Source organism: Neodiprion pinetum, chromosome 3 (assembly GCF_021155775.2).
Source record: "Neodiprion pinetum isolate iyNeoPine1 chromosome 3, iyNeoPine1.2, whole genome shotgun sequence".
In the NCBI taxonomy this organism is placed as follows: domain Eukaryota; kingdom Metazoa; phylum Arthropoda; class Insecta; order Hymenoptera; family Diprionidae; genus Neodiprion; species Neodiprion pinetum.
In genome coordinates, this window is record NC_060234.1 from 41,699,266 (window position 1) to 41,716,414 (window position 17,149).

At 38.5% G+C, this 17,149-nt stretch overlaps 6 protein-coding genes across 6 annotated transcripts in view; 1 reads left to right on the top strand and 5 right to left on the bottom strand.

The window, feature by feature from the left end:
- The window catches only part of dnr1 (defense repressor 1), a 146,233-nt gene extending 144,219 nt beyond the window's left edge, over window positions 1-2,014 (bottom strand). The window contains exon 1 of the mRNA XM_046618864.2: window positions 1,547-2,014. Within this exon, the coding sequence (XP_046474820.1) occupies window positions 1,547-1,633 (87 nt within the window). The 5' untranslated portion in view covers window positions 1,634-2,014. The remainder of the gene's footprint in view (window positions 1-1,546) is intronic.
- Window positions 2,015-2,677: 663 nt separating this feature from the next.
- Vha13 (V-type proton ATPase subunit Vha13) lies at window positions 2,678-5,286 on the bottom strand. Its single transcript, XM_046617402.2, has 4 exons — window positions 5,127-5,286; window positions 4,403-4,503; window positions 4,051-4,149; window positions 2,678-3,590 (listed from the first exon to the last, which is right to left on the bottom strand). The coding sequence occupies exons 1-4, from the start codon at window positions 5,206-5,208 to the stop codon at window positions 3,516-3,518; spliced, it is 357 nt and encodes a 118-aa protein (XP_046473358.1). The 5' UTR covers window positions 5,209-5,286; the 3' UTR covers window positions 2,678-3,515.
- A 464-nt stretch (window positions 5,287-5,750) lies between these two features.
- On the bottom strand, window positions 5,751-8,474 carry LTV1 (LTV1 ribosome biogenesis factor). The gene is made up of 7 exons (XM_046617386.2): window positions 8,294-8,474; window positions 7,306-7,870; window positions 6,970-7,190; window positions 6,765-6,893; window positions 6,486-6,677; window positions 6,049-6,297; window positions 5,751-5,934 (listed from the first exon to the last, which is right to left on the bottom strand). Exons 1-7 carry the CDS (start codon window positions 8,294-8,296, stop codon window positions 5,821-5,823), a joined length of 1,473 nt encoding a protein of 490 aa, XP_046473342.1. The 5' UTR covers window positions 8,297-8,474; the 3' UTR covers window positions 5,751-5,820.
- A 512-nt stretch (window positions 8,475-8,986) lies between these two features.
- Window positions 8,987-12,193, bottom strand: LOC124214754 (zinc finger protein 271). The gene is made up of 3 exons (XM_046617370.1): window positions 11,968-12,193; window positions 11,706-11,873; window positions 8,987-11,603 (listed from the first exon to the last, which is right to left on the bottom strand). Exons 1-3 carry the CDS (start codon window positions 12,139-12,141, stop codon window positions 9,354-9,356), a joined length of 2,592 nt encoding a protein of 863 aa, XP_046473326.1. The 5' UTR covers window positions 12,142-12,193; the 3' UTR covers window positions 8,987-9,353.
- A 184-nt stretch (window positions 12,194-12,377) lies between these two features.
- Window positions 12,378-14,011, top strand: borr (borealin-related). Its single transcript, XM_046617393.2, has one exon. It carries the CDS (start codon window positions 12,677-12,679, stop codon window positions 13,559-13,561), a length of 885 nt encoding a protein of 294 aa, XP_046473349.1. The 5' UTR covers window positions 12,378-12,676; the 3' UTR covers window positions 13,562-14,011.
- Window positions 14,012-14,596: 585 nt separating this feature from the next.
- On the bottom strand, window positions 14,597-17,095 carry LOC124214763 (F-box only protein 22-like). Its single transcript, XM_046617390.2, has 5 exons — window positions 16,781-17,095; window positions 16,350-16,537; window positions 15,659-16,013; window positions 15,177-15,568; window positions 14,597-14,788 (listed from the first exon to the last, which is right to left on the bottom strand). Exons 1-5 carry the CDS (start codon window positions 16,960-16,962, stop codon window positions 14,703-14,705), a joined length of 1,203 nt encoding a protein of 400 aa, XP_046473346.1. The 5' UTR covers window positions 16,963-17,095; the 3' UTR covers window positions 14,597-14,702.
- Between the last annotated feature and the right edge of the window lie 54 nt (window positions 17,096-17,149).

Genomic DNA, 17,149 nt, shown 5'->3' on the forward strand with positions numbered 1-17,149 from the left:
TTTCAATCCCCATAACGAACAAACATAAAATCGTGTAACGAAACGACGAGTAGAGATATTTTCCCAGCGGCTGAATAGAAGTGTGATAAAGGAAATAGAGAAAATTTAACCGAATTGAAATATCGATAATTTATTACCATGAAAATGACAAAAATTGTTTGTAACGTCGATACGGATTTTCAATTTCTGTCGTTGTCAACAAGTCGCTGGTTTTTCTCGCTATTTTATTCAAATTGAATGCACGATTAAATGCAATGGGACTTTTGTTCGCCTCGTCAAACTTTGCGGGCAAAAATAAAACGCGGAGGGATTCGAGGAGAGATTCTAAACCGACCATGTATGGAGCTTGAAAAATAGCTGGTCAGGACTATCGAATCGAATATAAGGTACGTTTTGTGCCAAAGACACTTTTTACTTCTTCTTCTTTACACGGATATACATGCGATAATCTTTCGTTGAATTATGCGAATTCAAGCGCATGGATTAACATGTTATTATCTATATTTCAAAGTTTCTTCCCTCTCGAGATATAACGTAAATTTACTTCAAACACACCCTAGAAACTTCACATTCTCACCTGCATACGTCAGAGTTAACTCGGACTGGTTTCCCTCGACAAGAAGTAGAATAATAATAAGAAGAAGACGAAAAACAAGAAGAAGAAGAAGAGGAATAAGAAGAGTCAGGCAGACAGCTACGAAAGTTCGGAGCAACTTTTTATAAAGCGACATGCGGACCCGCCCCCTGCGGTTCGGTTGAACCTGATGTAAGAAGTCGGGTATAAGCGCAAGAAAACAGCCACAGCGGGTACCTACATATGCATAGGGGAACCTACATGAGCGATATTTATACATTGTACGCGTAGGAAAACTTATCCGCGGTAGAAGCGTTCAGCATGAAAATCGCCAGGTAAATGAATAAATGAAAGGCGCGCGCGGGAATTATTCAGAGGAGGTTGAAGGAGCCAAAGGAGTAGGTTGTTTTTTTTTTGGATGCGTGAAAACGGGGCCGCCGGCTGTGTAGGAGAGAGAGAGAGAGCCGAAAGCGGACGCCATTTACGGAATTATAAGAGCACGAGTGGTGCGTATTTTTAGCACGCGACCAGAGATTGTGTTGTTGCGGGCTTTGTTGACTGCGGTTCTCTTGCGTGAGGTACGAAAACATTAAACAAACACAGGCAGCCACGCACCGACGCGGGATGCTTACAAGTTTGTTGGGCAAATATACGCCGCTCGGAGAGACGTGCGGCTTCGAAGGATTTAAATTAAGAGCCACGTTGACGAGTATCAACTTTTAAAGCATCTGTTGCGCGTCCTGCATGCGAGTTTATAACGACCTCAAAAGCACCTTTGCTCGTTGGTTACGCTCAGAGAGAGAAACTCAGCGAGAGGAACTTTTGATTGCGCGATGTAGTTTGGTTAATTTGAACAAATGAAGATCGCAACGCGCGCCCGGCTTTCGTCGATTGTTTTCCCTGTTATTCAAGGCGCGTTTTCGAATTTCGAAACGATATCCGAGGGATCCTCGGCACGAGGATGAGACTAACCTTTTCCAAGCATTCCTGGCCGATCGCCTTCGGGTCGACCTGAACCTCGAGGATGACGGAATTGGGCTGACACACTAGGCACCACATTTTTGTTTTTTGTTACGTCACGCGTTGATCTCGGTTACGGGGGTTGAAAAAAAAATAAAAGGTAGGTACGATATCCAGGAGCGAGCCGCGAACCACGTCGTCAATTTATTTCTGTTACAGAAACCGAGTTACCCATCCGCGATTCGTCACTAGTGTATTAGATGTTGTATCATAACAGGTTAAAGTATTAACCTAATCACAGCTGTCATAACGTCACTCGCGATATACGGCAACGTGTTCTTCTCACACGAACTGTTTGGCACCGTCTCCGCTACTTCCATTTCTCAGTGCGGAATGGCACGGACTGTTATTAGTTCGCTAAATTGAATACGCTTTTTATCGAATGGCGCTGCCCTCGCGGACGACCTGCCAAACACAAACCGAGCACACAGACTCACCAATTTCTTGGCTGCGGGGTGGGGACAGGGAATCACGGGAATCATCACAGCTGATTCCCCCTCCAGCGACGACGCCGCAGCCGATTACCTCCCACTGCCTCCTCGATCTCAAGATCATTCGCACCGCAAAAGCAACGCGAAAATCACCCTCGACTCTGTCGGTAACTCGAAGAAGATCGCGCTAAATTCAAACCACTTTCCTCCAATCTTTCCCAACTGAACGTTTGAAAAGCGTAATATTAACAGTTTCACCTATTCCGAAACTAAATTGTACATTTGTATCGCTTCATATACTCTTCGTTTATTTATGTGCTTGGTCGTGAATTTTCGGACATTTTCATTCGTGATTTTGCCACTTTTAGGATTTGCGGCAGGATGAGCGCTCGATGGGTCTTAAAATAGAAATTTGGAAGTCTGCTTTGTTACATAACTGCACAATCTTCACCCGTTTCTCTCGGACATACACACTGTAATTCGGTCGACACAATGTTCGAATATTTTCGCTAATTTTCTACGTTTTTAAATTTACCTTGAATTTTTATTAAAGTAACCGAATCGATTACCTGAACCACGAAAAGAAAGCGATATTTTAGTTACAACTCGTAGACAAATAGGTATAAATAATTAACATTAATATCCACTACGATTCTTCTTTTTGGGCGTTTTCTTTTTTTATTATCATTATATTGAACACTAATACTGTACAGTCAGCCAGCCAGCTTACAACAGAGATAAGGTGTACATTTGAGGTAGGGCTACTATTCTCTTACGCGATAAAGTTTTCGTTTTTAAAAGGTTAAACGGATCGATTTTTGACGCGTGTACGTCGTCGTAGGGACCCAAATTTAGTTGGGAGCGAACTTTTAAGGGTCTCTGAGAGGACGTACAGAGGCGTTAAATTAATGTTTTTAGTCCTCGAGGTGACAGAAACATGGAATGACATCTACTACGATTAACGATACATTGTTAGCCACCACCTTAATTCGATTTCTTTAAATCTTACGTGCTAAGTCTAAACCTTTCGCGTCTAGGCCTTGCCGCGAGAGGTTTGTACGATACATTTAAATATTTCATTACAATACACCTACAGCGATTCTCAAACTGCTCAACGAAAGGTAATATATAACGGATCATTAACGATATTAACACAACGCGACGGTTATTACTTATTGTCGATTCGACCAGTACATAGGATTATGGCTGTAACATAATTCCTTCTTTTGCATTCTTTCCTCATTTCCTTCGTTTCTCTAGTCCTTTTCTTTTTCATTTTTCTAATCGTAAGTTTGAGTATCACCATGTAAAGCTAAACAGTAAACTGTTTTTCTGATTTAAATACAATAGAATGACCGATTGATAGATACATTATACATAAGATATATGCGTATATATGTATGTGTATAGTTTATAAGATTTAATGTACATGTATAATATAGAATATAGTATTTATAATTATTGGATGTCGGAGTTTTTTTTCTTTTTGTTTAGGCTTCAACGCGATAATTCTTGTGCAACTCCGGCTTGATGTCGTATACCAGTTCCAAAATCTTTAGCATTACCTATCGAAAATACAAAAATTCGTTAGGATTGTAATTTCTTTTCAATTTCCTACTTTTTCTTTCTGTAAGGAGACCACGGAATGCTCCTCAATCGAGTTTTCACTCTCTAATTCGAAGATAATTCTCATACAATTCTATCAATGATTTTTCAAGCAGGTCACAGCTATTAGATTCATATTTCAATTCAAATTTTTATAAAACGAATTTTCTTCTAAAGCAAACCCCTGCAGTATCCGTAACTTTGAAAGCCTTGTTAAATTTGACGACGCAATTATGATTGTACAGGAAGCGATAAAAAAAAAAAACGAGATTTTAACTACTTCACTCTTTCTAAATCAATAAAATTAGATATCGCGATCTTTCAAAAAGTAACTGAGTAATCGAAACAATATTCACGACTACATAATTCATGTAAAATATACAGAAAAAATTCTGAAAACAGTCACGAAAAACAACTTACCGGATCCTTGTGAACGGCAACTGCACGATTCATTTCCTCAATTTTGACCTTAGTATCAGCTTCGATACGAGCAGCAACATCCTCCTTAGACCCCATGTGCTGTGGAAACAAATAATGCTCTAGCCATTAAGTAAATACGACTAACTACAAATGTACGACAACTTATTATTATTCAACATTCTATAATAAATACAATATTTCTGTGTAATATCGAATTAGGAATCGATAATACTGAGGAATAAAAGAATGTCGACTAATAATACAGAGTTATAGGGGAGCCACTCTTGACGAGACACACCCACTTTTTCTGCACAGTCTCATGCTCCAAGTTTATTGTGAATTAAGGACTCACCTTGGCCTCGAATTCGCGGAACTGCTTCTCACGCTCCTGTCTGTATTTTTCGATCTCGTCTTGAGCCTCTTCCTTGGCCTGCTTAAGCCTGCGAGCCTTGCCTAACGAGAGACCAAATCGTTGGCTTTAATTGAACATTTTATAAATATCCGCGGCGGTCAAATACACATTGTATAATTTATACTGGTGAATGTAAAATACTGATTCACAGACCACACCACACGAATTACTTAAATTTTAAGCATTTAAAGGACTGAAATACCGTGGAGTACAGGATAGGTAGAACGTTTTACGAGCATCAACAGTGTACATGTTTATTATTATGAGATTTCATTCTCGGTTAATGGATTGAAATAGATTTATGCATCATTGGTGATTCTGGTGGGTATTTCATGAACATGAGTAAATTTCTATTCACGTAATAGCCGTGGTTTTTGAGTGAGAGAGTAAAACCAAGAGAGTTTGCGAAATAACTTGACGAGAGAAGTTGAAACTTTCGTGTATCATTGACCATGGTAAAAAAGGGAATAAAGTTCGTAATGGAAAATGAAGAGTTGAAGCCAATTTAAATAGATAAGTACATGTTGATACGAGGATACGTATCGCTACGTCTCTTGGTTACACCCACCCAAAACGGGTCAGTCAAGATTCTCACTAACAACGCTTTTATCACGGCCGATTTTTGTCTCTAATTGTGCGTCGCGTTGTAAGGATTAATACTCACGTTTTCTCGCGTCGGATACTTTCTCAGCGGCCCGTTTTTCCGCCGCTAAGAGCTGCTGAATACCTTCCGTCTGGCTGGCCATCTTTGCGACGAACGATGAGGTGATCTCTGCCTCAGATCGATCATATGACTAGGAAGTTGCGCATGTTGCGCCTCTTCGCCGTGCACTCGATTACGGGGGCGCCACCGTCGACCTCGTGGACATCACGTGGCCACTGCCTTCTTGAGCATATTATCGTTCGAAACTTTGAATTGGAAATTCGCATTGAAGTTGGTTGCGTTATCGTACTAATCGTAATTATTCATGCTGAGAATAAACCGTTATTTCGCAATTTTGGATTTGCCTGAAATTTAGGAAACCGTAATAAAACAAAACACACTCAGATTTCGAAATCTTAGCAGCTTCAAAGTTATTGTAAAATTAGGAAAATAGTAATTTTTCACCCAATGTTTCGTTACGATAACGTTACTATAACTTCAACCCCGTATTGGAAAACTTGGAAATTGTGAAACTCCGTTAATACCGTAAATAAGAACCAACCTAATATACACAAACACAATGAATTGACAATGTTTAACTGATCTAACTCTACAATGGTGGGGAAAGAAGACAATAGTCGATAATTCTAATGTAGAAATAAATGTATCATTATATTAAATATTATTCAAATTTTCACAATATGACTTTATAAATTCACAGTACTCTATTGCCTTGGACGTTGTTTCTGTTGTTGAGCATAATTTTTTCTTGTCTCTTCTTTTCTTCTTTGAACGCTTCTATGTTAGCCTTGCGCTCCAATCTTCTTTCCTGATGAAACAAATCAGATTTGTGTAAATATAAAGTTGAATCGATTCAGTGAATTCCAGTGCCATGATATTTTATACGCGAACTTCATACAGTTCTAATCACTATGCGATATACCTTTCGGTACTCTTTGAGAGCTTTTTTTCGTTCTTTCCTGTCCTCGGGGGATTCGTCTTTTGGCCTTATACTCAGGACACTCAAAGTGGATTTCATGGTTTCTGCTACCGATCGTGGACCTGCGTTTGCTTGGCTGTCATTCTCCAAGTTAAATTTAGCCAACGTTTTCGCTGTCAACGTTCCATTAGACGAATTCAGGACATCTTGTGGAATCCCAGTACGTGGATTAATTTTTATTTTCCCAGAACCCTGAAATACATCGACTGAGTATTTTACATAATTATCCAAACCCCCGCCTTCTACCCTTGTACTAGTGAATTAAATCTCCGAAACAATAAAAACGAATAACACACTTTGAACACGGGACCAATCTAACAATTTGAATTTTCATATGGATATCAAACAGAAATTGATAAAAATCTTGTGTCTAAATTCACCTTAGGCTCTGATATAAGTTTGGGGTGATTATAAATGTTGCTGTAGGTAGATAGAATACTTTCACAGTCCCATTTCTCCTTTTCTCTAGCATCAACTACAAGCTTTTCCAAATCATTTTCATCCTCAGAATTTGATTCTTCCAAGTTGATGACTCTCAGTCGCTCTGCCATCAACTTTGCAACATTCTCAGTCTGTGGAAGAATTCAGTAATCAAAAGTCAAGCAAATTAAAGAAAAAAAAAAGAAAAATAATCAAGGAATATTTTCTTGAACCCTCACATTTTCTTTTTTCTTCTTTTCAAATTCGTCTGCATACTGCAAAAGAATATCAGAATCAGGAGCAACATGTCCTTCGATTTCCTCGCAATCAAGTGCTCCAATTTCAAGATCATCGTATCCAGTGTACATCTGTAAATGGAAAAATGTTAAACTGGAATATTTATGTACTCTGCTGTTGTGCTAATAACATTCTTAACCAACTCACCTTTTCAAATCTATTATCAAGTAACGTTAATTGATCATTCCGTCGCATGACGCTGCTGCTCATTGAGTAGTCGGTAAACTGTGATTTTGTTTCAACATCTTCAAACGCGAATTCCCGTCCATTTAAACTCGGAACCTGATCTTTCTCCTCATCTGATAGCTGCATATGTCCTTCAGAAGAAACATCTGAATACTGTTCGTCGCTTTCATCGGATTCATAGCCTAAAGATAATTCGTTGTGTATGAGACCATGAGATGCAAATAAAATTTTATGACTGTGTGAATATATGAAAAATCATGTCACGTAGAACTATGTCAACAATTTCATGCTGCTCACCATCTTCATCGTGTTCGTCAAACTCAATGTCGCTGCCTTCCGCATTAGCTAATTCAAAGAAATTATCTTCCAACTGATTATCAGGATCTTCAAAATCAAAATCTTCATCCATTGCAGCCACAATTTCAGGATCCACATCTAATCTCAATCCGGAGACCGGTGCTGCTTTATTAAGAAGACCAACATCTTCTTCAACATCAGATGCAAACACGGAAGATGGTAGGTTAATTTTGGGCTCAGTGCGGTCTGCATTTTTCTCTCTCCTGCTTTTCTGAGGGTCTTCAACCGGTTCCCATTCAACAGAGATTTGGTTTGAATCTCGCATATGTTGCAAGTAGTCATAATCATCATCAAAAAATATTCCGTACTTTTGCTGTTCCTCTTTACGCTTCGCGATATCTGTTTCCTTCTTCTCAGACTTGGTAGCCTGCGTCTTTCCGAGAGGTACTAATACTCGCTGAGGAGCGGTCTCGTCAGCAGCTAACGGATCTTGTTGAGAACGATGAACCAGGTGAAATGTCACCGCGTTCTTTTTGTCAATAAATTTCCTCCCTTTTCCCTTAGGCTGTAAACAATGTACAAAGTCTTGTTTTTTGAGTATTATTCTTTCATTACATAGGTAATTCGATATTAAACAGAGACAAAATTCAAAGCAGACTTCGATCACTTTCACAAATAAAAAAAATTCAGTTTGCAAGAATTTACGTTGAGTTTACAGATTTTACGAAAGTCCTAGCAGACGCTTTTAACTTAACCTAAAAATGCATCTTTTTCAACCGTGTAGGATTAAGGAGATGCGTTGAACTTATAGATTTTACGAAAATCCTACCAGTCACCTTTAACTCAACCTAAAAATGCATCTTTTTCAACCGTGTAGGATTAAAGAAATACGTTGAGCTTACAGATTTTAAGAAAGTCCTACAAGACGCCTTAAACTTAACCTAAAAATGCGTCTTTTTCAATCGCGTAGGATTAAGGAAATACGTACCATGATTAGGCGGACACCACTGACAGTCTTACAAGGGTTTATTTAATTCACTCAGCTACTATAAAAATCACAAAAGTCTTCCCCAATCTTGTTGAACTTTAACCAAATGCTAACTCCAAACAGTGAACATGTGTTAACTCCGTAGCAATGACCACTGAAATGCCGTGACACTGTCTTGCAACGAATGACCATTTTGACGCGACAGGGAATCAGGACCTTCTGATTGGCCATTGAATTTACGCTTGCGATTTAATGGTACGTTACTTCAACGTTTTGGAATGTTATTTAAAAATTAACTTTTCGAATCATTTGAATCGAGATTCCAATGTCAAAATTAACTATTTTTTCTTGTATTTTATACCAGATAAAACTCTTAATCGAGATTTTACAGTTATTAGTGGAATGAAGATTTTAAAACAATGTACACACATACATACATACATACCTGCACATAACAAGTTGGGTGTGAATTGTGTTCTTTTGAAACCATATCTAATATTTATCTATGCTGTATTTTCGTGATAGCTTCGTATACAAAGTGCTTTTTGCGATAAAGTTTGTTGAACGGTTTACCCAATGTATAATTTGAATATTCAAATATGCATGCACTTCCATTATGCATGCAATTATTGAACAAAAAATAACAGGAAAAACAGAATAAAATATAAATAATTTTTAAAATATTTGTTGAGATAAATATTAAACGACATTATTATTATTATGCTTCTTATAAATGTTAAAATATAACTTTTTACATACTATATATGTATATCTGTTGTATAACCGGTAGATACATTACATTACATGCTACTATTTCAGTTACTATATGTAAAGGTACAAACGATAAAGAGAATAAAAATTTATTTTTTAGATGCCGTTGCATCACTGACCTCTTGGCATTTAATTTGATTTTTCTTTCCGTCATTATAAGTAAATATTCGTTATCATTACATGTGTTGCAAGATTCATCAGTATATAAAAATTTATACAATAATATCCTAGTAGAGACAATTTCTTATCACAGAGAATTTTTAGGGATTTTATGGAATATATCAGTTCATTACGAGTGAAATATTTGTCCTATAATGGCGAAGTTTCTCACAGCTGAAGCCATCTCTGAAACTTCCGGGTTCGGATACATATGCAAAGCTGGATTTCCAACTGCTGCGACAGCAGCTGCATGTGCATTCATTCTCTGCATACTTTCGACATAATTTTTGTTAGCATGACCCCCCAGAGAATTATTAGCGTTATTTAAATGGTGCGATGAAGAGAGCATAGGAATAATAGGAGCCATGACCGACGAGGTGTTGAGCCCAGTTGGCGACTGGGTATAATTTTGCGCATTTTGCTCAGAAACGGCTTGATAGTTGCTGTATTGAGCCTTGCATTTTTTTTCATGGACAAACAAGCTACCGGAGTGACTATAAGCAGTGCCACAGATTTTACAGGCGTACGGTTTCTCCCCAGTATGCGTAAATCTATGTTCCTTCAAGTACTTAAGTCGTCGAAACGATTTTCCACAAGTTTTACAGTGGTAATTAGCTTCTCCCGTGTGAGTTGTAATGTGCGCTTTCAGAGTGCAAGATTTTGCAAAGGCTGCACTGCAAAAATGGCACACAAAAGGTCGGTCTCCAGTGTGAGTTCTTTCATGATTAATGCAATTTGAATTGGATGTAAAACCACGTCCGCAATATTTGCACACATGCGGCTTATAGCCAGTGTGCGTCCGCATGTGGAACATGAGTCCTGTATTTTGACGAAAAGTTTTGCTGCAAATGTGACACAAAAATCGTTTGAAATTTGAGTCCTGCTGTTCCTTGGCACGCTCATGACTTCTCAAGTGTTTTTCTAGCTTTGATTCCTTTTCAAAGGACTTGTTACACTCATCGCAGCTGAATGGTTTCAACTTTTCATTCTTCTTGTCAATATTTTTCACCCTTTCAGCGCACTTACATTTATCCGCTTTGCAATTGTCACAAAAGTCTTCTCTGTTCTCATGCATGTTTGCCTTGTGCTTCTGCAATGATTTCTTGGTCACGTAAGATTTACCACAAATTTCACATGGGAACCCCTTTCCTTCGTTGTCGGAATCCAGTTCCTCTCTTATCCAACTGTTTATTAATTTTATTGCAGATTTGTCATCCGGCGGTTTTTGAGGCTCCAAGCATTCTTTGTCTTCATCATGCCCATACCTGTTTCTGTGGCTTTTCAATCTGTCTGGCCTAAAGAATTTCATGTTGCAAACATTGCAAACAAATTTCTTCTCGTCGTGTATCAACATGTGTCTCTGTAGAGATTTTTTTGTAGAATAACACTTGGTGCAGTGTTTACATCTATAAAAAGCTAGATTATTAAAAGAATCCGTCTCGCTTTCGCTCTGCGAATCCGAGTTCAGCGAGTCTGGGTTATAGTCTTGATTATCATTTGACATTTGCAGACGTTTGCTGATCTCTTCATCCCCGCTACTACTTTCCTGATTACTCGGCTCCGCCTTCACGATTTTAATTCCACTGTTCCCATCCTCTATACAATTTTTTATTTCATTTTCCGCCTTTCGTCTGTCCCTAATTTCTTTTAGTATAGTGAAAACTTCCCTAGGATTAACTTTCTTGTGGACATTTAGGTGTCGGACCATAGTATCTATTTTTCTGAAGTGTTTGTCACATATTTTACAGTATACAGGCTCTGGTTTGAGCTTCGAGACGTGTAGTTTACTGTGCTCAACCAGCTTGTCCAGTCTAAAAAATTCTTTACCACATTTATCGCATTTGAACTTTTTACTATCATGAGTTAATGCGTGTCTCTCCAGCGACTTTTTCGTCGAATAAGATCTATTGCACTTGCTACACTTGTGAGAGAGCTCTGATTCCAAATTGTATTCCATCGATCTAGTTATCCTATTGCGAGTCATCCGCTTTACGCTTGAATAATCCTGCTCTATAGACTCCACCTTGGAACTTGTGTTTTTTTTTATATACTGTCTCTGTCTTTCTTTGTGACTTTTTAAATTTTCCATAGATGTCATTCTTTTGAACATCGACACCCTGCGAGTTCTGTACGACTCTCTTTTCACTGAGCTTTTCTCCCTTTCTGCTTGCGGCACATCAACATTAATGTCTTGCAAAATTTTATGCTCGTGAACTTCTATGTCCTCTGTACAATTGTTCCAAGGAGATGCTTGGATCTCTGTGGTCAACCGATTACTAATTGGGACATTTTGCTGCATTTTGGTTTCCTCTTCAGTAATGCTGACTTCTTCTTCTTTCTTGACACATGACGATGACGAATCTGTTTGACAGTACTGATCCTAAAGAAAAGCAAAGATGATAAAGATGAGTCAAGATAACCGAAAACAAACAGTTGTCAGAATGATAAATATTCCCATTAACTGTACAATAGCATTACGCACCTTAAAACTACTGGAAAGTTTCAAAGTGTTTCTTCCTGCTGGATTGCCATATAATTTTCGCAACTTTTGGTCAGCTCTTTGACACTGATCACGAAAATCGTGTGCGACGCTAATTTTAGAGATGCAAAGCGTGCAAATTTTGGCAGGCAGCCCATCGTCCTCCCAGATCTAACGTGGATAAAATGAAATTTGTCGTTTATTCCATTACATAAAATAGAAGCTGTAGCAGAGTATCGCGTCAAACTATACAAACTAAACTAACCTCTATGCCACCGTAAAGCTGGAGCTTTTCGGACAACGTAAATTTGTTGTTAGTATTTGAAATCTTGGCCTCATTTCGGAAAATAAACTCGTTGCCAGGATCGGAGGAAAGGCAAACACGACATACATCATCCAAGTTCTCTCGAGAGACACTCGTTTCAGCATTCACGTCCATCGCACGTATTTTGATACACTAAATTTATGTCGTCTCTGCCATAAACACGAAGTATCCCTCTTACTTCGTGGTCATAAAGCATCAAAGCTGCTGGAAGCAAGCGCCAAAGCGCTGTTAACAGAGCGGGAAACTTGTGTATTCTACTGTATTCTAATTGATGGCGAATAGTTCGGACAGAATCCACGAGAGAGCGCAAAATCATTTAGTCAATAGAGTTCGGTAATCTTGTCGTAGTTCGTGGTTTACGATTTGAAAATTAAATGTACGTTAGGAGCTGTTGTCATTTTACGAGGGAATCAGTTAGCAAAATCGAAGATTTGAAGTGCAATAGCGTTATCATATCAACAGCCAGTTGGAACAGAGTTGCGTGTGAAATTGCCAACAATTCGAGGAGGGTTAAGATGTAAATACCGTACAGGCAGAAAGTGGAGGTTTTAATCGGATCCCTCAGCCGTTGACTGAAGATCTTCAGTCAACGCCTCAGCTGTGAAGCCGCGTTGTTAAACCTCCGTGAGAAGCGATCGCAAAGGTGAAAATGCCGCGAACAAAGCATATCCGTAAAACAAAATCGATCGTGGCGGGCGAGGACGGCGGTCTGCTACTCAAAGATTTCGAGAAGCAAGTGCAGCTACGGCTGCACAAAATGCAGGTAGAATTCGAAGGGCGATTGAACAGGATCGAGACGCACTACCGCATGGCATCTTCCCGTCTACCCCAATCACTGACGAAGTTGACGCTCCGCGACATACTCCAAATAACGTCTGACGAAAACGATGCGAGCGAACAATGCGAGGTGAGCTCCTCTATCGACGTCGACGAGACGAATTCGCCCACCCTGAGGACGGTCAGGCCGACGAGGGCCTCGAAGCGCACGACAACCGCTTCTGACGACGGTTACGCGACGGAGGTCGGAACCACGACGAATACGACGAATCAAAATCATCTGGCCGTCCCGGCGGCCTCGACAAAGACACGTAAAATGAGGACGCGGAGTTCGTCCGCAAGCGGGAAAACAAAACTTTGCGAAATCACCCTCGCGCCCAAAACCTCCAGGAAAGAGGAACGAGGCGCTTCGTCTGCTATTAAAAACAAATTCAAGACTCCAGCGCCGCTGCTCAAGCCTCACGGAAAAGAGTACGCCCTCGTCACCCCCAAAGTCAAGCCCAACACACCATTGAGCGTGATGAGACGACCTCGTCAGGGGGAAATGGCCCTCAGTATGCAGGGCAGTCCGCTCCTAGTGACATCTGTGGTTAATGAGAATGTCGCCAACGTCAATGTGCCCTTGGAAAATGGAAGGGTCCTTTCTCTGCTGCCCAACGATGGACTCCGGCTATCATACCTACCGGAATTTGACGCAGAGACCAGACGTCAGTTAGTTACCCTAAAACAGCACTTAGATAAGGTCATCGGGTCCTAGTATGTAACGTTCTGTACTTCTCGTTCTTATTGTCTTCTTGATTAGATTGAATCATATTTTTCTATACATATTTAATGTAATTTTTATACACGTTTCCACATCATGGGACTTAACGTGATTAACTACATGTGAGTGATACGTGGAAAAGATAAGGATAGACTTGTTGGTGTTTGAGTACCTACTTTATTCACTCGGATTATCAATGTATTAATCCCTTAAACCACCTGCTACTCCATCTTATGTGTATATTGATACTCATCGTCTGAAGTAATTAATTTACTAAATTACATGTCCAGTTTCATCATTACAGCTTTATCCAATTCTTTCTCCCTTTTATCAAGGATTAGTGCTGAAACACTTGCGTGTCGAAAGTTTATATATATATTTCATTTCAAACAGTATTCATTCTTACATTACAATTAGTATAATCCCCACCCTTTATCATTATAATTTTATTAGAAAAAAAGCTTGCTTGTAGTAGCAGTTTGTAAACATATTCAAGTTAAGGAATTTAATTGTCATGAGTCTTTGAATATCTGTATCTAAAGAATGTGGATAGCAAATATTTCAGAATAATTTACGTGATTTTTGTTTCATAATATCTGACTGTAGCAAAATTTAAAAAATATTTGGACATTGATCAATTTTCTGACCAACATGCTCTAAAACTGTGCCACACTTTGTCTCATTCTAGAGCTTTACATAAAGAGGCAAAAGCTTTTGAGAATGTGAATGAGAGAGGCTGATTAAGGACATTTCTTTGTTTCCACTTAATATTAATACATAGCTTATAAATGCATTACTAAGAAGTTAGACAAAGTAAGTCGTGCCTTTCAAATATGACTGATGCAAAGAGTGTCTTGTGTGGTCAGTGAGCACTAATAAATTAGATTATGAATTTCTAACACACTGTATAACATTTGCACCTTCCTACTTGGATGTGATTGATTTTATTATACTCTATACAGTTTATAGATTCATACTTTTATTATAATTGGCATTTAGAATTCCTAGGTAACATTAACTGATTGAAAATTAAATGATAGGATTTTGTCATATTTATTTGTTGTAATAAAATACAAAATGCATTACTGGTTTGTGTTAACAACCCGTTTCTTATTGATGCAGTTTACTTGAATATTTATAACACTTTCCTCACAGATCCGTAAGACACGATTAAAAATATTGTAGCATATTGATGGAAAATACGTTCATCTGGCGAGTATTCTGAAAACAGAAAATAAGAAGGAATGTTAACGATACTGATCGAAGTAAAAATATCAAAACTTGTTGCATCCATAGGTTGTCCAGACAAATTTTAAGTGTGAAATTTTCAAAATCTTTGTGACAGCATTATAGCAGTAACATGCCTAAATAATGTCAATCTGTAACTAATGCAGCTAAAATACCCCAGAGAATTATTAATATTACTTTTTTAATATGAAAAAAAAAGTCAAATACAAAGTGGAAGCAAAATAGTTTATCGAAAACTGACAGTCTAGAAAAAATTTCATATCGTGGGCACATATAACACATGTCGAGAAGTTTTTCAGTATTTTCGGACGACATGCGCTTGTCACACAGAGTAATTAATTTTAATTCTGGTGGTAAATACCGTGACGAACTGTGGATACGCCAAACTCGCCATCTCCAATCGATCCAATGAGTGGAACATTTGGAAAAAGTTTTCTGAAGATTTTAGCCTCGACGTTTGGTTCCGAATACCAGCTATCGCCTCGTGCACAACAAGAGAACATGAAACCAATTGTGTGTTTTTGCAACTTGACCGCATCCCTCAAGGCTGTCAATTCTTTTTCAGCTTGTTCCTTAGTTTTTATACGGCTATTTAACACCATGGACCACGTTGAAACACCTGAACCGCAGATACTGAGGCCAGCAATAGGTACACTTTTTTTGCATATCCTCTTATCACGCGAAGAACTGCATACCATTACCCTGCGAGCGATGCCACCCCAAATCGCAATTTTATTTTTAGCTGTGTTCGTTCTGTGGAATGACAATATCGTGCAAGTATTATAATTGTGAAAATTTATCATGTCATGTTTCATACCACATTGTTGAATCCATGTGCTTTACCCATATGAAACAATCGAGTTTATGACCGATTCTACGTGGTCTGGATCTGGGGTTGCAAAAATGTTGCGTGTCATCCCACCCAGGAACATTATTATACATTTTATGTTTTCTTCTTTTGGAGATATTTTACACAATTCCCTTGCTAATTTGTTACAAGATTTAGGATTTTGCGTTGAATCAAATTTGAGGTAGTCCAATTTTGTGGTATGAAAGTATTTGATTTTCACATCAGGAATCTCAGGGAAGAATATACTGGATAGACCTCTAGCTTTGTTTTCCACTTCATCATAAATAGTGCCACTGTTTGTCAATGTTATATAATCAGTTTGAGGAGGCAAATAATTACACAAACAATCTGAAAAATTTGAATGTCAGTCAAACTAGAAAACGAAGATGAATGACGAATCTCATTATCGATGAAATTGTTTTAACACACTTGATATTACTCGATATTTCAAAGTTTTTGACAAGTATTATTTTCAATTTCCCATTTCTTTGCAGCTTGACAACTTATCAAACACAATGCTCAAGCAATTGAGTTCTAATGAAAAAATATGGGAAAAAAATAAATTATTGGGAAGGTGAGCAAATACTAAGTATTTCAAATTTTAGAGCTTCACCAGACTTTACTTTCTCTCGTTTTCTAGATAGCTTGCGTCGATGTGATGTTACGTTAAGCCTCACACAGTACCTGGCTGCCAAATTTGACGTCTAGTATGAAAGCCATTAAACACCATTCCAACACTTGGCTGGATGAACAATTTGTCCACAACATATTTTGGATCGGTAATTTTTTTCGACTCAGTATTAGGTTCAAGCAAAAAATGTTGTGGTTTCAGTCGAGTGTGAATTTCTTTTTCGGCAGCTTCATTCCAGGATCTGAAACATATCGGTTCGGTGAGGGGTAGTTCATTTTTATTTATTACCTGGAGAACCAAGTTAAAAAACTAACTATTCTTAACTGTTCTCGTTTTTTAAATAATGGAACAAAAAAACGTGACTCGACCGCAAGAGGCAGTTAAAATAAATTGTTGAAGAACCAGTTCCACAATGGAGAGAATCGTTGGATGTGGAATATTTGGCCGCTAGAACACATTACAGAACGACCAAATTTTTTACTACCTGCAAACCATAGCCGCCCGAGTTAAATCCGTAATATTAAAATATTCTAGCATCAGTCGGAGTACGTCGTAGGTTATGCGCTCTCTACAATTTACACCATCCACATCGGTGTCAACATCCTTATTTTCTTCTCGATTAGATTGTCTCCTCTTCCGTGTCTTCCTTTTCGACACATTTTCCATGGCTACTCTTTTCAATTATTCCACGATAACAGTTTCTGTTTACAATATGCCAGAGACCTTCTACCGTACTCAAACACAAAGAATCAATAAAGGCGACCGACAGCTGTGCGGTCTTCTCATGCATTTACGTGCGCTGATGCACTCCTTATCCATGAATGCAACTGCAATACGCATGCGCCAAGTGTTT

Bases quoted from the DNA above. Each gene is read 5' to 3' on its own strand.
- borr (XM_046617393.2), top strand. From the start codon at position 12,677: ATGCCGCGAACAAAGCATATCCGTAAAACAAAATCGATCGTGGCGGGC.
- LOC124214754 (XM_046617370.1), bottom strand. From the start codon at position 12,141: ATGGACGTGAATGCTGAAACGAGTGTCTCTCGAGAGAACTTGGATGAT. The intron at 11,874-11,967 runs GTTAGTTTAGTT...TATCCACGTTAG, and splicing joins AGCTTTACGGTGGCATAGAG to ATCTGGGAGGACGATGGGCT. The intron at 11,604-11,705 runs GTGCGTAATGCT...GCTTTTCTTTAG, and splicing joins AACTTTCCAGTAGTTTTAAG to GATCAGTACTGTCAAACAGA.
- LTV1 (XM_046617386.2), bottom strand. The intron at 6,894-6,969 runs GTGAGTTGGTTA...TTCCATTTACAG, and splicing joins TTGATAATAGATTTGAAAAG to ATGTACACTGGATACGATGA. The intron at 6,298-6,485 runs GTGAATTTAGAC...GATGTATTTCAG, and splicing joins AACTTATATCAGAGCCTAAG to GGTTCTGGGAAAATAAAAAT.
- Vha13 (XM_046617402.2), bottom strand. From the start codon at position 5,208: ATGGCCAGCCAGACGGAAGGTATTCAGCAGCTCTTAGCGGCGGAAAAA. The intron at 4,150-4,402 runs GTGAGTCCTTAA...TTGTTTCCACAG, and splicing joins TCCGCGAATTCGAGGCCAAG to CACATGGGGTCTAAGGAGGA. The intron at 3,591-4,050 runs GTAAGTTGTTTT...TATTTTCGATAG, and splicing joins TTGCCGTTCACAAGGATCCG to GTAATGCTAAAGATTTTGGA.
- LOC124214763 (XM_046617390.2), bottom strand. From the start codon at position 16,962: ATGGAAAATGTGTCGAAAAGGAAGACACGGAAGAGGAGACAATCTAAT. The intron at 16,538-16,780 runs GTAGTAAAAAAT...GATATGTTTCAG, and splicing joins CGGGCGGCTATGGTTTGCAG to ATCCTGGAATGAAGCTGCCG. The intron at 16,014-16,349 runs GTACTGTGTGAG...CAAATTTTTCAG, and splicing joins ACGTCAAATTTGGCAGCCAG to ATTGTTTGTGTAATTATTTG.